At 38.9% G+C, this 18,895-nt stretch overlaps 1 protein-coding gene across 30 annotated transcripts in view; it reads left to right on the top strand.

Annotated features, from left to right (window-relative positions):
• nfixa (nuclear factor I/Xa) overlaps positions 1–18,895 on the top strand; it is a 94,126-nt gene that overhangs the window by 42,607 nt on the left and 32,624 nt on the right. For all 30 annotated transcript variants that reach the window (XM_079857846.1, XM_079857874.1, XM_079857864.1 and 27 more), the window contains one exon: positions 492–1,023. In XM_079857846.1, the coding sequence (XP_079713972.1) occupies positions 492–1,023 (532 nt within the window). The remainder of the gene's footprint in view (positions 1–491; positions 1,024–18,895) is intronic.

Here is an 18,895-nt window from a genome sequence, read left to right as displayed (position 1 = left end):
GTTGGTTTGTGCGGTTTGGCACAGGCGACAGTGAGCAGCTGTTGCGGACTCTTTACGCCTGTCCCTCAAAAACATCATTGTCTGTTTTGAACTGAGAAAAGGATCTCTTGAAAGCCAACAATGTCAGTGTAAAAAAAGAGAAATGCAGATTAGAAGGAAAAAAAGTGCTTTTTTTTTAATGGAATGTCTACAGTTTTTTTTACATACTTTGTTAGGAATTCTTGTTAAATCTAAATCAGCGTTGCAGCATTTGTATTTATGTGATGCTTATGACGGATGTTTGTGTGTGTGTGCGTGTGCGTGTATGTGTGTGTGTTTGTAATCCTCACAAACACGCACTCATACGTTTCTCGTACCTTCCTTTGGCAGAGCGTCGCTGAGCCAAACCTGCTCTCGTTCGGCTCATGCTCCGTAATTCTAACGTCTTCTCACCTTCCCTCCTCTCCTCTCCCCTGCTTCCCGTCTCTCCCTCCCTCTCTCCATCCCTCCAGGATGAATTCCATCCCTTCATCGAGGCTCTCCTCCCGCACGTGCGGGCTTTCTCCTACACCTGGTTCAACCTGCAGGCCCGCAAGCGCAAGTACTTCAAAAAGCACGAGAAGCGCATGTCCAAGGACGAGGAGCGCGCCGTCAAAGACGAACTCCTGGGCGAGAAGCCCGAGATCAAGCAGAAGTGGGCGTCGCGGCTGCTGGCCAAATTGCGCAAGGACATCCGGCCGGAGTTTCGCGAGGACTTCGTGCTCACCATCACGGGGAAGAAGCAGCCGTGCTGCGTGCTGTCCAACCCCGACCAGAAGGGCAAGATCCGGCGCATCGACTGCCTGCGGCAAGCCGACAAGGTCTGGCGCCTGGACCTGGTGATGGTGATCCTCTTCAAGGGGAGCCCGCTGGAGAGCACGGACGGAGAGAGGCTGGTCAAGTCCCCGCAGTGCTCAAACCACACCCTGTGTGTGCAGCCACACCACATCGGGGTGTCCGTCAAGGAGCTGGACCTGTACCTGGCCTACTTCATCCACATGCCAGGTCAGTGGGTTACGCTGTCTTTCTCTGTCCTGCAGCTACTGATACTTGAACGTGTTTATTTAAGAGGGGTCAGAATGCAGGGTAAGGTGACACCACCCATAATCGTCATCACATCCAGCACACGTATAAACACTTGCTTTGAGCAGCTGTGTTCTGCAGCCAGGGACGAAATTACACTTCAGACCCTGGGTTCCCACGGTCATGGAAAAATCTGGGAGTAGTTGTAGACGGGGAAAACCTCATTTTAAAAATAATGCAAATATATGTATTGAATTTATAATCTCTCTGGTTATGCTCTGTGTGGAAATCCTATCAAACTGCATTTAAATCTCAGACTGCTTTTTAGAGACATTTGCACACTAATAAGGTTGTTTAAAATGATTATTTCTACAGATTATTATTACCTGGCTTTCAGAAATGTAAAAAAAAAACTTATACAAATTAAGTGCTCAACTGGAATAATTCATGGAAATTAAATTGGGAACCCTGCTGAAATATGAATAACTAGTCTAGAATAAATGTAATGCGTTTCTGCCATTTCTTTTTTATGTTTTATTGTTTAGAATATTTTGATTTCTTTTGTTTTGTGATGGTGCTTAAAATATAAGGTGTATTGGTTGTACCTTTTCAGTTCTTCAGTGCCATCCGGTTTTCTCATTGGCAGTGTGTTTTAGAGCCGTATCATTTTAGAGAGAGTGTGTGTGTGTGTGTGTATTCATGGATAAGTTACCAGCACAGTCTCATACACTCATTGCCAAACACTGTTTCTGACACGGCTAACACTCTTTCTGACGCACACAAGATCGGCCAAACACGCTCAGGCCAAACGGCTCCATAATTCTGTGATTACGAAGCTGAAATTGCTTTCTTGCATCCTTTCTTTTTTGATAATTCATTTTAATGTTAAAGTACAGCAAACGAACCACACTTTTGTAACAAAATTTTAAAGACCTGGCCTCTTTTCAGTTAAAACCATTACAACAGCAAATTAACAAAATATTAGCAGCAGAATTGTAAAGCTTTCAGTCTCTCGTTCAGCGTACGCACTGGTTCACTCTGTGCCCAGCAGGGTTGGCCATCGCGCTGCCCGTTCAGAATGTTTGCTTCTGTACTGCGCTCTTATCTTATCAGGCTAATTCCAGTGTGCACTGGTGCTTTTATCAGGCTCCAAATAGCCCCGGCGGAGACTGGCACCCTGCAGGGCAGCCGTGCCGAATCCCGGGGCCCGTGGCATCCCGTGCCAGAGCTCAGGGGGCCTTTCTCAAGATGCACACAGTCTCTGGTTGAGGGCGTTTTATAGTTATACATATTTATTTTATTCTTGATTTAAATTGTGCATTCGATCCTAAAACCACAATCTGAAACCTAATTTGAAATAGCCTGACGGTTGAAATCAGGTATTTGTTGTGCGTGCCAAAAAAAATCTGCATTCTTTGTATTGAATGCTATGGTTCAGCTGTGTATTTAATTTGTTTGTGTTGCTTTGTGTTTATTTTGTCCTTGTGATGGTTTATTCGCAGCACAAACTGTTTGTTTATCATTATTAAATGTGGCCTTCATTGTCACACACTCAAATCGAGGATTCCTCTTTTGTGTCCATAAGAAAGCAAGGAAAGAACAAGAGAAAGGACAGCTTCGGGAGTCGCTACAGTAATTGCTCTAGTTGGCACTATTGCAATGCCTTTGGTGCAGGAGGATGTGTGTGTGTGCGCGTATGCATGTATGTGTGTGTGCATGACTATGAGTGTGTATGAACTCTGGACACTTTTTTTTCGGTCTCTCTTTTTCTCTTGCCATTTTAAAACCTTTCACTTGAAAAGTTTTTGTTCAATACTTCACTAACCTTCACTAACATTTTTTCCTCTTGTTATTATTGTGATAGGTTGCTGAGAGTTAGACTTTTTATTCGTTATTAACCACTTACGTCTGCATCGTATGTTAACTTCAGAGTTTGAACCCAGGCCCAAATATTAAACCGCTACCCTGTGCTTAACAGGTTTTTGGGATCGTACTCGAAAATGTTCCATACTTTACTAAATGTAGGCTTTTTTTGTCTTAGAATGAAGTGCGAAATGAATAGTTTATTTAAGACCCTGAGTAATAGTCCAGGTGTATTGGAGGTAAATGTGTTTTAAATGTGTTTCCATTAAGATTGGCGATTATGGGGAAAGTCATCCTAATGGAGGGAAGTGGCTTTTGGCTAAAGAGAATATTAATTTTATATCCAGGGTTGTATCGTTAGTGCTGCTAATATATCGTTATTATGAGAATATCATTTAAACTTTTCCCTGCTTCAGCACGCCACACAGGAAATTTGATATTTAACCATTAAAGAGGTGTGAACAATGTGTTTTATGCCATTTCATGTGTTTAACTGCTGCTCTTTAAATGGCTGTTACATTTAGGAGAAATTTTTTCATGAAAATCTGTGTTTGCTAGAGCATTTGTTTTCTGCATTATTTATTCTACTAATATATATATAATGATTTTTGTATTGTTTTAATAACTTATTACACATTTTTGTTTCTTGTTTTCTGTAAATAATGCTTTTTTTTTGTAATAATGACTATTTTCTAATTATGTTTCACTATGAAAAAAGATAGTTTTTCTTTGGTTTGAAGGTGCTTTCTGAAAGGAACACATGCATAAGTGCCTGCAGTGGTGATTTCTCTCTGTCTGGATGCGGCATTGTGGGAGTGTTTTGTTTGGAAATGAAATGTTTGGAATAGCTGTTAAACAGATTATTTCAGCAGTCGTCATTCACTTCGAGCCAGTGTACATAACGCGTCTCTCTTTCTTTCATCACTCGTTCTGCTTCCAAGTGCCTCCTCTGTCTTTCTTTGTCTCCGTCAATCTTCCTGTCTTCCTGGCTCCTTCTGAAAGTCTGATAGACAGTTGAAATGGAAGGAAAATCCACCTCCTTGGGTCATAGGTCAGATTGCACTGGTCAGAGAGATTTTCATGTGTAGAGAATCTCCAAACATAATTTTCCGTCATCCTGCATTTCTCCTATATTTAGGACTGCACTCGGCTCTGACTCACCTGGGCTTTTTTTTTTTTTTTTGCTTTAATATGCCACCGCAGTGCTATTAAGCTTCTGGGATTTCTTGACTATTTTTGTGATTTTCTTTTTTTTTTTAAGTCTTCATGCTTGATTCATTCCAGTGGATTTGTTCAAGAAAGACGTGAAGTATAACTTTCTCAGCTCCTTACACACCGGAGACATTTATGGGCTTTTTAAGAGCACAAAGGAAGGATTGTAAAAGTGAAACACATTAACAAACAAACCAGTGTCAGCTCTACTGAATGAGCACCTGCTTTTAAACTCTACAGGAGGGACAGACAGAGAAAGAAAAGTAAAAAAAACTGAAGCTGAAGCTGAGAGTAAAACAAAAAGAGGCAAATGTTTTCTCTTCTCAGTTGCTGGTCTTTCTTTAGGTTTTTTTTGTATTCGTGTCAAGCATGAAATTTGTCTACAATAGCACTGAGCAATATATTTACAAATAATAAATCTGAGATTCTTTTAGTGATGATATTATAAACAACTGAATATCAATCCTTCCTTATTCTACAAATATGAAGGATCTAGAGATTTTTTTTAATAGTGTCTCCAATTTATTTTTTGGTAAGTTCTTTTTCTTTTTCTTTTTTACTTATTTATGCAGTTAGTGCATAAATATGCACGGCCATGGGCATGCATTTTTTTATGCATTAAAATATTTTAATAAAAATTATGAAGGTAAATAATACTGTTTAACACTTATTTATATATATATATATAGGCCTATATATATATATATATATATATATATATATATATACTGTATATATACACACTGTATATATTACTCTGAATATCTATATATGCACATGTATGTGTGCGTACATATATAATTTGCTCTGAAAAACTATGTTGAAAATGTATCGGAAATATTTAATTAAAAAAATGTTGTCAGATATGCTGAAAGATGATCAGAATGCAGAAAGATTTTAAACAAAAAAAGTAAAAACGTGTTTACGTGTATCTGGAGAGTGAGAGAGAGAGAGAGAGAGAGAGAGAGAGAGAGAGAGAGAGAGAGAGAGAGAGTAATGTGGCCCACTCACAACGACTCTGGTTACGAGTCAGAGAACACAATGCCGAGCTCAGTAACAGCACAGGCCTACTCATTACACACACACACACACACACACACACACACACACACACACACACACACACACACACACACACACACACACACACGACGCAACGGCCATGGAAAGCTGAGCCATAACTCAAATCTATAGGAGTAGAAGTTCTGCATTAGTGCTGTTAGATTGAATTCTCATGGAGCTCATTAGATAAAACCTCTTTAGAAAGAGGAGAAAGGGATGATCAAGATTGCCGAGGGGCGAGAGAGAGGGAGACGGAGAAAAGGCGAGGGAACGGGGGCAGCCTCGTCTGCCATTTTTTGGCACCCTGTACGGTGAGCTCTATGTAGAAGGTGCCAGAACCTCATCGCTGCCAACCTCTCTCCCTCTGATCCTTTCTTCCTCTCCCTCTCCCTCTCTTTTCACCCATTCTCTGTGTCTCTCTCGGGGGGCTCAACCCCAGCGTCGCCCCCGTCGTCTTGATATGTCCTCCTATTTTCAGCTCAACAGTTACGTCAATTATTTTTATATACAATTAGATTTGTGTTTTGCATATTTGCATGGACATGTGCGGGGAGGTGGCACTTGTTTGCTTTCTTTTCTTTTTTCTTCTTGATCGACTTTGTAGGACATCGAAGACAGTTTTCAGACATCTCATGAATAGGAATTGAAATCTGGATTCGGATTTCACTTAGAAATTCTGGATCCTAAACGATTCCTTTAAATATTCTTTTAGTACTTTTGAAAAAAGCCCTCTTTCAATAAAAAAAAACATTGAATAATTATTAGTTTAAACAAAAAACATTATAACATGTTCAGTACAAGACTGAAGGTAACTTGCCGTTCAGTGAGTCATTTAATTCATTTTGACTGATTCACTGAAAGGAGTCACTGAATCAAACTAATAACCACTTTTGACACATTCGTTAAAGGTGCACTTAGTAATTCTGTGCTTTTGTTGCAACGTTGTTGATGCAGCATCATGCAAAAGATTTCAGCTGATTACATTATTTTACCTGATTCCATTAAATCATATTTTACTGATTTCAAAAAGCTTTGAAATCACTAATCACAGTAGTAGTTAGCCATGAATAATTTGTTTCATGAATAAAAGTGTCCGGTTACCGAGGTAAAACATGATTTTAAAATGCTATATTTAACAATCCTCCATGTTATATAAAATGCTTTCATTTGGCCACTGTCTATGACTGTTTTTTTACTACCGTTTATTTTTTAGTAAAACTAATTCAAAAATGACTGGGTGCACCTTTCAATAGAATCGGCTGTTGTAAATCGAATTTCACTGGTGATGCTTTATGTTTGTTCATTTCTCATGAAAAAAAGAAAAAAAACAGCACAGGTCTTTCAGAACAATCTGAGCCGTTTCTCAAAGGTCAGTTTCTGTCGGTCTCTCATGGGCTTCGCAGTTCCAGACTTTTCCTCTCCCAGCAGATGCACGAAGGGCACAAAACTCAGCGGCTTGTCTTCCTCAGTGAAAGCCCGAGCCGTCATAAACTAATTTTGCCGGTGTTACTTACCGCATGTGAAAGAGAGAAGGTGTTGTGTTTTTTTGGAGCTCCTAGTAAGGGAAAACGTTTGACAGGCACAACAGAAACACAGCGAATCAATTCTGGCATGCGTTTGTGTGTAAGGGAATAGGCCTGGAAAGCAGTTTGGACACAGATCTAGGCCGCCCGTCTCGGTGAGCGGGAAAGAACGCAGAGAACAAGGGATGAAACCGGAGAGAAAACGGCAAGGAACAGGGGGATGGGATAACAAGGGAAAGAAAAGCTGGTGTGTGTGTGCGCGTTTCATAATAAGAGTGTGAAAAATAGGCCTATAAATGAGAGTGTGTAAAGCTTCATGGCTCTCAGCTCCAGAAAGCCCCATTCATCAGACGGGAGCATCTTCCCGCTCTTAAAACAATGAAAGGCAACCCCCCCCCCCCCCCGTTCTCTCGAAGCAGAGGAGAGTCTGTCGTTTGTTTACAGAGATAACAGGATAAACGAGAGAAAGAGAGAGTGTGAGAAATAAAGTGTGTGTGTTTTTGTGTGCCGAGACAGAGGGCCCCTGTATGCCACCGGATGAAGTGATGGTGGGATAGCGCATGATTAGTATGTTAATAGGCAAATATAAAGTGTTTGTGTGTCTGTGTGTGTTTGCATTAGATCACTATGGGCCTTATACATATGCATCAACATACAGAAGCGTTTTTGTTTGTGCACATGGGTGTGTTGAGCTGTGTGTGTGTGCTTAATTGTGAGTTCACATTGAAGAATCGGTGTGTATTTGCATACGTACATGTTTCGGCATACATATATATGTGTGTGTGAGTGTGTTCAGGACTTTGGCACCTGTTGGTCTCTGTGGGGTTCAGATTTCTGATTTTGGTTTCCTCCTTTTGCTACTTTCATCTATTAAAAACTCCATAAAATAGCTTGACAAGACATTTTCTGTCTACTTTGTTCAAAAAGGCTTTAGTTACGTCACAGCCTTTAAATGTGATTTTGACACTTGCTGATTGGTTGTCGGGGGAGGGACATTCTCATTCTAGAGAGCATTTCATTGGACAATGCAGTGCAGGATATTCATCAATGGTTTATTTTCCGGTTTATTTACATAAGAGAAAAGATATTGGTTGCAAATTGTTATATCTGCTAAATTTTTTTGTTAAAAATTGTCAACTCTTAACATGCACAATGTGTAATGATATTCCTCAAACATTCTGGTTAAGGTTTATTTTATTCAGTAAAAACCGTTTTCCAATGCAGCTTTAACCCCTCTAACCCCAAGTATTAAACTTGAGCTATTTTTGCTTTATTGTAGGGATGCACTGAAATTTTGGCCGATACCGATAACCGATAATTCTTTAATTTGAAAGCTGTGAACCGATATATTGGCCGATAAATCTAAAGAGCCTGATTACAAAAACAAAAGTCTCACCATTAAAAGCCATGACCAAAGCACGCAATCTTATATCTCATTATCATTTTATGTAGCCTATATGACAGACTTGGGCTGCACTTTACTGTATTTTCCCTTTATCGAAGTGATTCCAATCATATTTCAAGCCATTCAGAACCATCTTTGCGAACAGTATTCGTCTGAAGTGTCTCAGCTGGCGGAAATAATACATTATTTATTGGCTTTAATATATTGGCCAAATTTTCCGGGCCGATAACAATAACACTAAAAATGAACATACGTCGGCCGATACCGATATGGTGGCTGATATATTGTCCATCCCTACTATATTGATATATGATATGATGTGATATAATACTTTATTCGCATGATAGTATCTATGTTTACAACAATCAACATCCAATAAACATCGACATACACTTTTATTGTCACTTTGATCAATTTAATGCAGCCTTGCTGGATAAAAGTTTCTTAAAAAAAAAAAAAATTCTTACTGATTTTTACCATAAAGTCTGTAACAGAGTTTTCTAACACACACACACACACACAAAAAAAATCTGTGGTGACAGCAGTCCCACACAAACACATGCTCCGCCTCCACAGTCCATTGGCAGTGATGGGATTGGCTCTGATTAAGGCTGGTGTCATGGCAACCAAAAAACCCAACATACCTTGTTGTCTGGGCTCCATTCAGGGGTTCTGTAAGGCCAACGGCAGTTCACATGGAATCAGTGGCCGAATGTTGGGATAGACATCATTTGTCTCAGATGGGTTTTTAAGGGTAATATCTTAAGTACCACATCAGTCAGAAGGAGAGGGAGAGAGAAATATACATCTACAAATATAGAGAGGAAGGATTTAAGCGTCACACATATTTATGTAGCATGGCTAGTTGCCCAGAGCTTCCTCCTACACGTGAGAAAGAAAAGAGAGCGCGTCCATAATAAGCGACTGTACAGTTCTCTATTTTGAACCGCACCATTCGTCTCGCATGAATATTCAGCTGCATGCATATGATTTGCAATCTTTCTGTCACATTAAAAACCCTGCGGCTATGAAGGAAATATCCATCTGTAGGCCACGTTCAGCCTCAGAGCCAAACTAATACCACCTTACGCTATTCACACCAGCTCTCAGGAACATTTATTTATTCACTTTTGCAACATGTCTCACAGGCACTGGGATGTTTACACTCGTGGACGGACACACACACACACGCACACACATGCACGCACACATTGTGCAAACAAAGATAGTGGTTTTGCATGACAGAGTTCAAGGTTTTTATTTGGTTTTCTGTAACTGCAAACAAATTTGAATATCTGCTCTATCCGTTGAAAGCCAAATATTCACGCTGACCACAAACCTCTCAAATGATTTGTTCAATTTTACAGTTGTATTATCTGTGCACAATTGTGTGTATGTACAGTAAGTGAGGGAGACTACAGTAATATTTATACAGTGATATTTATTTAGCATAAAACAGCGTTATGTGTCTGTATATATTTAGAAAGATTTGGGTGGTCCCTAAAATGGTGATTTCAGGTATTACTATACTTGTGGAGACGTTTAGTGTAGGCAAAAATCTCACACACACACACACACACGCACACGCACACACACACACACACACACACACACACACACACACACACACACACACACACACACACACACACACACACACACACACACACACACACACACACACACACACACACACACACACACACACACACACACACACACAAGGCCTGTAACAGTGAATGCATGCAGGCGATCTGGTCAGGAAATTTAGCATTACAGTATAAGCATTTGGCTTTAAATGATGCTGAGCAATGTTTAAGCAAGCCACACACACACACACACACACACACACACACACACACACACACACACACACACACACACACACACACACACACACACGCACACACACACACACACACAGAATATTTCACATCTGGCAGGGGGCATGTGTTAGTCTTATTTGCAGAATGCACTGAAATGTTCTGGCTGGCTCTTTATGCTAGCATGTCGCAGGCCTCTCTTCTGCATGTGTGTTTAGGAAGAACAGAAGATTAATGGTTCACATTTTTTTGTACTTATATATTTCACTCTCTGGCCTGTAGCTCATATGGACTCTATAAATATGGCTGGGCAATATGACTAAAATGATTATATCTTTACAGTAAAAATATTGTGAAAATCATTTCAATTTTCCAACTGTTTTCTATTTGAATAGATTGTAAGATGTAATTTATTCCTGTGATCAAAGCTGAATTTACAGCATCATTACTCCAGTCTTCAGTGTCACATGATCCTTCAGAAATCATGCTAATATGATGATGTTCAAGAAACAATTCGGATTATTATCAATGTTGAAAACAGTTTTGCTACTAAATATTATTTTTAGAAAATAAAAACTAATATATATATACAGCTAAGTAAACGTGTGTGTGTGTGTGTGTGTGTGTGTGTGTGTGTGTGTGTGTTTGTGTGTGTTTGTTTAATCCCATATTTCACCTCTTGATTCAAAAGATCCATTAGACAACTAAGTAAACGTGTGTGTGTGTGTGTGTGTGTGTGTGTGTGTGTGTGTGTTTAATCCCAAATTTCACCTCTTGATTCAAAAGATCCGTTAGACAACTTATGTAAACGTGTGTGTGTGTGTGTGTTTGTTTAATCCCAAATTTCACCTTTTGATTCAAAAGATCCATTCCAAGACCAAAGGTGAAATAAATTGATTAAAGTAAGTGAAAGTGTTTAGACACATACAGACAAGTACAAGAGTGATATCTGGATCATGTGCTTACATGCTTTGTGTGTCTGTGTTTTTGACTTCTCGTGTGTGTATGTTTGTGTCTGTGAATGTATTTGTGTCTCTACTGATTAGGATTAACTGCCTTTTTATCTCCAGCCCTCTTAATCTCTCTCTGTCACCTTCTCTCTAGAGTTTTTTGTCTCTTTGACACACACTCACACAGGTGTGTGTGCAGGGTTTGATGTGTGTGATGTCGCCCAAAGGCGTTCTGTGTAAGTAGACTTGGGTCATTTAAGGTTGCCATAGTTTATGAGGAGGGTGTGACTTTATTTTGCAAGCTAATAGTGAACTTGTGAGCATGAAACAAAACAAATAAAATATGCAAAATCATTTTAATGGATGTTTAATATATTGTATTGAATTGTTAAAAAAAAAAAAAAAAAAAAAAACATTTCATGTCCATTCCTCCAAGTTTATCTTTAAGTGTCATCGTTTAAGTGCTTGTTTAGTAAGAGAGTTTTAGAAGCACCAGGAGTTGTAGAACACTGCAAGTTCTAGTACATTATGCTGTGTTGAGTGGAGAACTCTGTTGTGTGAGATCTAGTACGGTTCTAGAATACTGTCATAAATGTTCTAGAACATTAGTTACTGTTCTAGCATATTCATTTGAGGGTTCTAGAACATTATTATGAGATCTATAGCATGTTTCTTTGAGTGTTCTAGAACATCAAAAGGCACATTACTCTGAGGGCTCTGGTACTCTGAGGTTTCTAGAACATTAAACCAAGGGGTCTAGAACATTGAGAGCTGTACAATAGAATGCAACATTGCTCTGAGGCTTCTAGAACATTACTCTGAGAGTTCTAGCTGTGAGTGTTCTAGAACATTACTCTGATAGTTCTATCAGTGAGGGTTTTAGAACATTATTATGAGAGCCATAGCATGTTACTTTGTCAGTTCTATAACACTGAGTGCTATACAGTATCACATAACATTGCTCTGAGGGTTCTAGATCATTATTTTGTGAGTTCTAGAACATTACTCTAAGATACCTACAGTAGCACATTATTCTCAGAGTACTCCAACATGGTTCTGGTAGTTCTACATTACTCCATGGGTTCTGAGGGTTCTAGATCATTATTTTGTGAGTTCTAGAACATTCCTCTAAGATAACTAGCACATTTTTCTGAGAGTTCTAGAACATGGTTCTGGGAGTTCTACATTACTCCATGGGTTCTAGAATACTTTAGAATATGATTGTGAGTTCTAGAGTCAAGTTGATTGTAGTATTCTCGGATGGGCTGAGTGTGAGCATTCACTGTGTATGTACTGTAAATGCAGATGTCACCAGAACATGCTGTGTGTGTATGTGTGTGTGTGTGTGTGTGTGTGTGTGTGTGTGTGTGTGTGTGCACATGAGAACCCCAGTATTCTTTAGTAACTATCAGAGCTCAGCAGAGGTGATGGACTTTAATCCAGTGTTTGATCACACACAGATCTGAGTGAGGAATTCTGAGAGCAGAACACACACACACACACACACACACACACACACACACACACACACACACACACACACACACACACACACACACACACACACACACACACACACAAATTCACACAAACACACCTCTGAATATTTACAAGTCATGGCTTGACATGGAAGGAAGTCAGACAGAGAAAGAGAGAATTGGAAGATTGAAGGCAACGGTGAGAGAAATCAGAGACCGAATTAAGGGAATGTGACGAACACTAGTGTCAAAGGAAAGCGCTGTGTGTGTGTGTGTGTGTGTGTGTGTGTGTGTGGGTTTTCTAAGGTCGCAGTGCAGAATATCACACTGGAATGTGGAATGCTGAAACACTGCCAACACAAGCACATCAACTACACACACTGTTCTCTCTCTCCACACCCCCTCTCTTGACTCAGTCATTTGTGTTATGAAAAGTGCTTTAGTATGTGCATTATGTCCAGTCTGAGAGCTCTGTATACGTTATATATTAGACACAGTGTATCATACACACATACTGGATCAAACCGTGTGTCAGCCACATGCTCACATTGCGAGAGCCCAGGACTGCTCTTCATTTACAATATTTCTCTCTCAGCTGTTTGTTTACTTTGCAGGTAAATCAGATGGCGTGCACACACACACACACACACACACACACACACACACACACACACACACACACACACACACACACACACACACACACACACACACACACACACACATTTGTTTGATGTTCTCCAAGAGCTCTGGAGACTCGCTGTATTTTTTTCTTCTTCCCAATGGCACAAGCACAAAATTTTGTGGTATAAAAACAGCAGAGAGCGCCTTTAAAAAATAAGGAGAAATGAAGGAAACGGTAAAAAAGTGGCGTCTCCTGCCAAGAAAATGTTCCATGCGCCCTTAATGTTATAGCCAAGGAGGAATACAAGTCAGAAGGCACATTTGCAATCGATTTAGTATTCACAGAGCGAGCTGTGAAGCAGAACGTCTCTGGACAGGTAGGAAAGCTACAAAGGATTAAAGAGAGTCCAAAACTTTGGTGTTTTAAAACAATTTGCTAATACTAAAGTGTGTGTAAGAGTCTTATCTATATTTAGTCTGTATGTCCTTTTTGAGCACTGTATACATGTACACCAGTGCCACTGTTAAACACAGTTTATTAGTTACATGTTACATGTACTTACCATAGTAATAACAGTAAAGTATGCATAATTACATGCAACCCTAATCCAAACCCTAATCCTACACTAACCCTATAGTATACTCTGCACTTTAGTGTATAATTACACTGTAACACGGACACCTTAAAGTGTAACCAAAATATATCTAATCTTCTATATTATTGTAAAATCAGAGATGTCTTTGATGAATAGAACATTCAAAAGCAGTATTTATTTTATATAGATTTCTTTTAATATAAATGTCTTTGTCACTTTTGATAAATTTAATACATCCTTGCTGAATTAACATTACTGAAAAAAAAAAAAAAAAAAATCTGGCTGACCCAAAACATCTGACCGTTAGTGTGTTTGTAAAGTAAGCACAGTTTATTTTTCTTATACTGGCTCACACTTCTTCAAGCATATAACTTTCGGCTGCTGGTGTAAGTATGAATGTGCGGTGGTGACGTGTTCTCTCTGTAAGTTCAGTATGATGAAGATTTTCCATACAGGAGCGTCAGATAGCTCCACATCTGAGAAAACGATTCTTTCCGTGTGCTTTCTCTCTCTTACACTCGCTGTCTTCATGTTTCCGTACCTGTGTGCGCGCATATGTGTGTGTTCGCTGTAGGCGGTTCTTAACCAGCAGGGGACCGCTGGCACCACAGGGGCTCCTTGTTTGGTCTAAGATTGATTCTTACAGTTCGTATATATATATATATGTTTATGTGAGTGTGAGTGTGAGTGTGAGTGTGTGTGTGTGTGTGTGTGTGTGTGTGTGTGTGTGTGTGTGAGTGTGAGTGTGTGTGTGTGTGTGTGTGTGTGTGTGTGTGAGAGAGTATGCTATTGCTGCAGAGGATAGTGATTGTGCTTTGGCCTTCCCAGATGAGAGTAATGTATTCCTGCTCAGGAGCTTTGCAGGGTCCAATCAAATCATCGGAGGGGGAGACATCTGAGAGGAAATATAGCGAAGGAAAACCTACAGCCGGTTTATTTCTATATAACACACCGCTTATGTTTTTTTTTTTCTGTTTGGAGTAAGAGCTTGAAAAAAACTGGAAGACTGGAAGGACGGAAAAAGAGAGAGTTATAATGTACAGCGAAGGAAAGAGAGAAACATGCAGCATATAAATAAATAAAGCCTGTCTTGTGAAACGCATAACAGACTTTACTTAAAGTTTAGTGTCATGTTAAAGTAACTTTTCATATTTTATGCTGCATAATTGTCATTTCTCTACCTGTGTCCACCATTTTAGATGGCCTTTTCCATAAAACCATAAGGGTTTGTAATTACTTTCTAAAAAATAGAACATTTTTTATTTGTTTACCTGTGTCATGTGACCATTAAACAACATCAGAGAACTTTGCCATATCAAATTATTGAAATAATAAATTATAATCTCAGCTGTGGTTGCCAGAAAAATACAGTAAACACTGCTACTAAAACACTGCACACTCCACACTGCTACTAAAATAATACCTTTAATGTTAACTGAAAACCACCATAATAATGCAGGTGGTAAAAGAGGAAGCCACACAAAGAATCATGAAGAAGTAGCTTTACCACAAGCTGAATTATACTAGTGAGCAGAAGGTTCACAAAACACCATCATGGTAACACATGATATTTAAATAATGCTAGAAACATTCAGTAAACAACAAAGATGCAACATAAAACCCAAATGTGCATAGCTGATACACACATATATATGTGCAAAGAAATTATGCCTTCAAGTGTGAAGTGTCACAGAGGGAATTCTGGGAACAAATAATTTGATATGTTCTGTTTTACTTCTAAAAGCTTTACATGAAATAAAAATGACATGAAATGTCCGATGAAGCTTACTGTTAATCTATTAACAGTTTTTCCCGTAGTGGTTTAACAGTATTTTACAGTTAAAACTACCCTAATTTTTTATATTTTAGGTTAACGGGGTTTGGCTGACACAAAAAGTTTGGAAATCCCGGCTGTAAAGTATGTAATACTGCTTTAGAATGTAGTTATAAACCAACCTTTTGGTCTAGAGTGATGCCTTGAAATAATGTCTGCATAGGCTTCTCAATAGGTTCTGGAAAAGAGCCATGCTGTAAATAAACAACAAACAGGACAAGTACAACAGACCCGAGTGCGAGTGCGAGGGTCTGTCAGCTTTAATCAGGACAAGTGTGTGTGTGTGTGTGTGTGTGTGTCTCAGTGTCACTGATGACTGGCAGTGTCATCCTTCCCAACACAAGATGTCTTTCTCTGGACTGTGCTGTCCACCAATCACACATTTGTGTCATTTGTTTTCATTGCAGCAAATTTCTCACTGTACTCGTTCTCGTCTGCGGTGACATCATATGCACAGTAGCAGGAGGGTCAGTCACTTTTCCCTTCACTCTTTGTCTTTCATGCATATTTTGGATTTGGTAAACTGGGGTCCGTTTTTTTTTTTTTTTTTTTTTTTTTTTTAAATACTCTTCTTTTTTTTTTACAGCAAGGATACATTAAATTGATCAAACGTGATAATAAAGACATAATGTTACTAAATGTTTCAAACACATGCTGTTCTTTTGAACTTTCTATTTATTAAATAAATCCTGAAATATCAGTTCCACAAAATATATTTTTGATCAAATAAACTCAGTCTTGGTGAGAGACTTCTTTCAAAAACATTAAAAACCCTTACCGACCCCAAACTTTGCTTGCAATATGCATTTGTTAAGCTTCCCATCCTTAAACAGGACCTGTCAAATTAAATGAATGATTTTACTTTGTTTAAAACGGCGAAGAATGTTAAAATGAACTACTTAATTGCATGTTGACATGTTAATTTCACAGCAAAACCATTTTGAGTTTGGTATGCTCCCATTGGATTCTTCTATCAGTTTACATAAACCACATGATAATTACCTCTAATGTTCTGAGGGGAAAGACTTCTTGCCCTCTAGAGAGTGATATAATTACACAGAGCTGTGTGTAATTAAATACCACGCATCAGTTCATTTCATAAACAAAAGTGTTGATCTCTTCTTACTTCACAGACTATCAGAGCTCTTAAAATGAGATTCTCCTGAGAAGAGGAGTTAATTCTTCATGTGCTTTAAAATAATTCAGTTATCTTTAATCTGAATGCTGAATCTAAACCGAGCTTCAGAGGGCAATTCCGGAGGCAATGCTAGATGTCGGCGCCTTCTTGCCAATTAATAAACAAAATGCAAATATGACTGACTTCACACAGCTGGCCACTTTCTGCTTAATTTCCAGATTGGCTTAAACGCCCGGCTGTTGGATTCCTGCTCTTTCTCTCCCATGTGTTTCCCGTTTAACCGACTCCAGGCCGCAACTGTGTACTACCATATTCATTAGGATGCATTATGATATTCCTCCCATTTTGACTCTACGATGCAGTCTCAGTAAGAAGTCAAGTCATTTTGGTTTCCTCACTGAAAGTGTAAAGCAAGAGTTGGAGCGTGTGTTTTTGGTCCTGGATTCCCGACCCCAGTCTGTGGATTATGCAGTGCTGTGCTGTGTTAGTGTGAAAGTAATCCCTGCTCTTGTTTGAGGAGTGTTTCCTTGGGGGCTACTGAAGCATGTCATGGGGTCAGAGGTTAATACAACTGCACGTGTGAGGGTCATGCAGACGTGTTAACAATTACAAGCCGAAGGTCAAAGGTTAAAATAGCTGTTCGGCATGGCAGCTGTGTGTGTGTGTGTGTGTGTGCGCGCGCATTCACAATAGGATAATTACTACATGTCAGACTTTTACAAGCTTTGACTAGTAGATTTATACATCTTCAGAAGAAAAGTTGTGTAAAACTTGATGAATGAACACCATGATGAAGTCTAGCATGTTCTGAATAGTTTCTAGGTGGTTGCTAAGGAGTTCTGGGTTGTTGCTAGGCAATCATCCCCCCCCCCCATCATTGTAAGTCTTTTGCTTGTTTTTTTATCTGGCAGGTTAATATTGTAAGTCTGGTTACTTAGAACAGAAGTTTTCAACCTTTTTTTGATACCATATAGTAGACCTCTAAACATGATGATTTCATTTCAGTGGACCCCATGAAGGATGCTATTTATTATTAATAATATATATTGACTATTAAAGAGCCATTTATTCTGTGAAAAATATATTATACGTGTAAAATGTTATTTGGAAAAATTACTTTCTATTATTTTGACACTTATCATCTTTTTTTGTTGTTATATAGAGTTAGACACCTGAAGAGAAACATAAAACTATTGCTGTAAATAGAATTAAATGGGATTTCCAAGCAGTCTTTAGATGGCAGAATGTGTAATAATTGTATTATTTATTTATTTATTCATACAATCATTTATTTCTTTGTTTTATTTTATTTTTATGTTTTACACAATTTTTAGGCTTTGTTTAAATTAATGATAAAAAAAACACTGATTTGTGTCCCGCTTGAGCCCAGTTTGAAAATTATTTTAGGCCTAATTCATGTCCGTAGCCCAAAAGGTGAAGAATGTGATGTTTAATATGTCGGGTTATTTTTTATTATTTCAAAATATCCTCTCTCTTTCTCTATTTCTCGGTTTCTTTCTCCCTTGTCTCAGAGGTCTGTTCTGTCTCTGCTCACATTTATAATATAAAGAATATTTATTTTATTAATTTCTTCAGGGATTCTTGTGTATTTTGGCTTGATGTCGAACATCCGTATCTCTATCTAGTCTCTCCATTCTTTCTTTTTATGTGTGTTTGTAATATGTTGCGGCTCAGATTAAAAACAGATTTCTCAAGGGCCTCCACTAGACTAGACACACACACACACACACACACACACACACACACACACACACACACACACTCCCATATAATTGCACAGTGTGTCTCAGCTTAGTCCCAGTGGTTTGGCAGTAGATTTAAGCTGCGTGTGTGTTTTAAAAGTGCCAACATGCCCAGTGTTATTTTTTCTGTATATCCTCTCAATCCTCCCAAATGATAGGCTCCGCCACAATCACGTAAAGTGTGTGTGTTTGTGCGCTACGATTCAGTCTTACCTAACTGTGTTAGGATGTTATTTAGGTTGAGCTCTGATTGATTGAGATTTGGGTTGTTATGCAACTAAATCCCCCATTAAGAGACTAAACACCCTCTAACCTTTTGACCTCACACACACATACTCAATCTCACAAACATTTCAGAACCAGAACCAAGCAGTCTATTTACACAGACCCAAAAACATCTCAAAAATCACTGGTTTGGGTGCTCTGATGAGCTCTGGTCATGTAATGTCTCATCGGTAAAGATGCTTGGTGACCCGTGAGATCAGTCAGTGGTGTGTGTCTGTTTGTGTGTAAAGCATCAGTCAAGAATTGGTTGTGGCAAGTGAAAAACAGGAAGATTTAGGGGTTTTACAGGTGTAAGGCC

This window comes from Squalius cephalus (genome assembly GCF_949319135.1).
Source record: "Squalius cephalus genome assembly, chromosome: 2".
NCBI lineage: Eukaryota > Metazoa > Chordata > Actinopteri > Cypriniformes > Leuciscidae > Squalius > Squalius cephalus.
The sequence above is the reverse complement of the archived record's forward strand: the minus strand, read 5'-3'. Positions and strand labels throughout refer to the sequence as shown.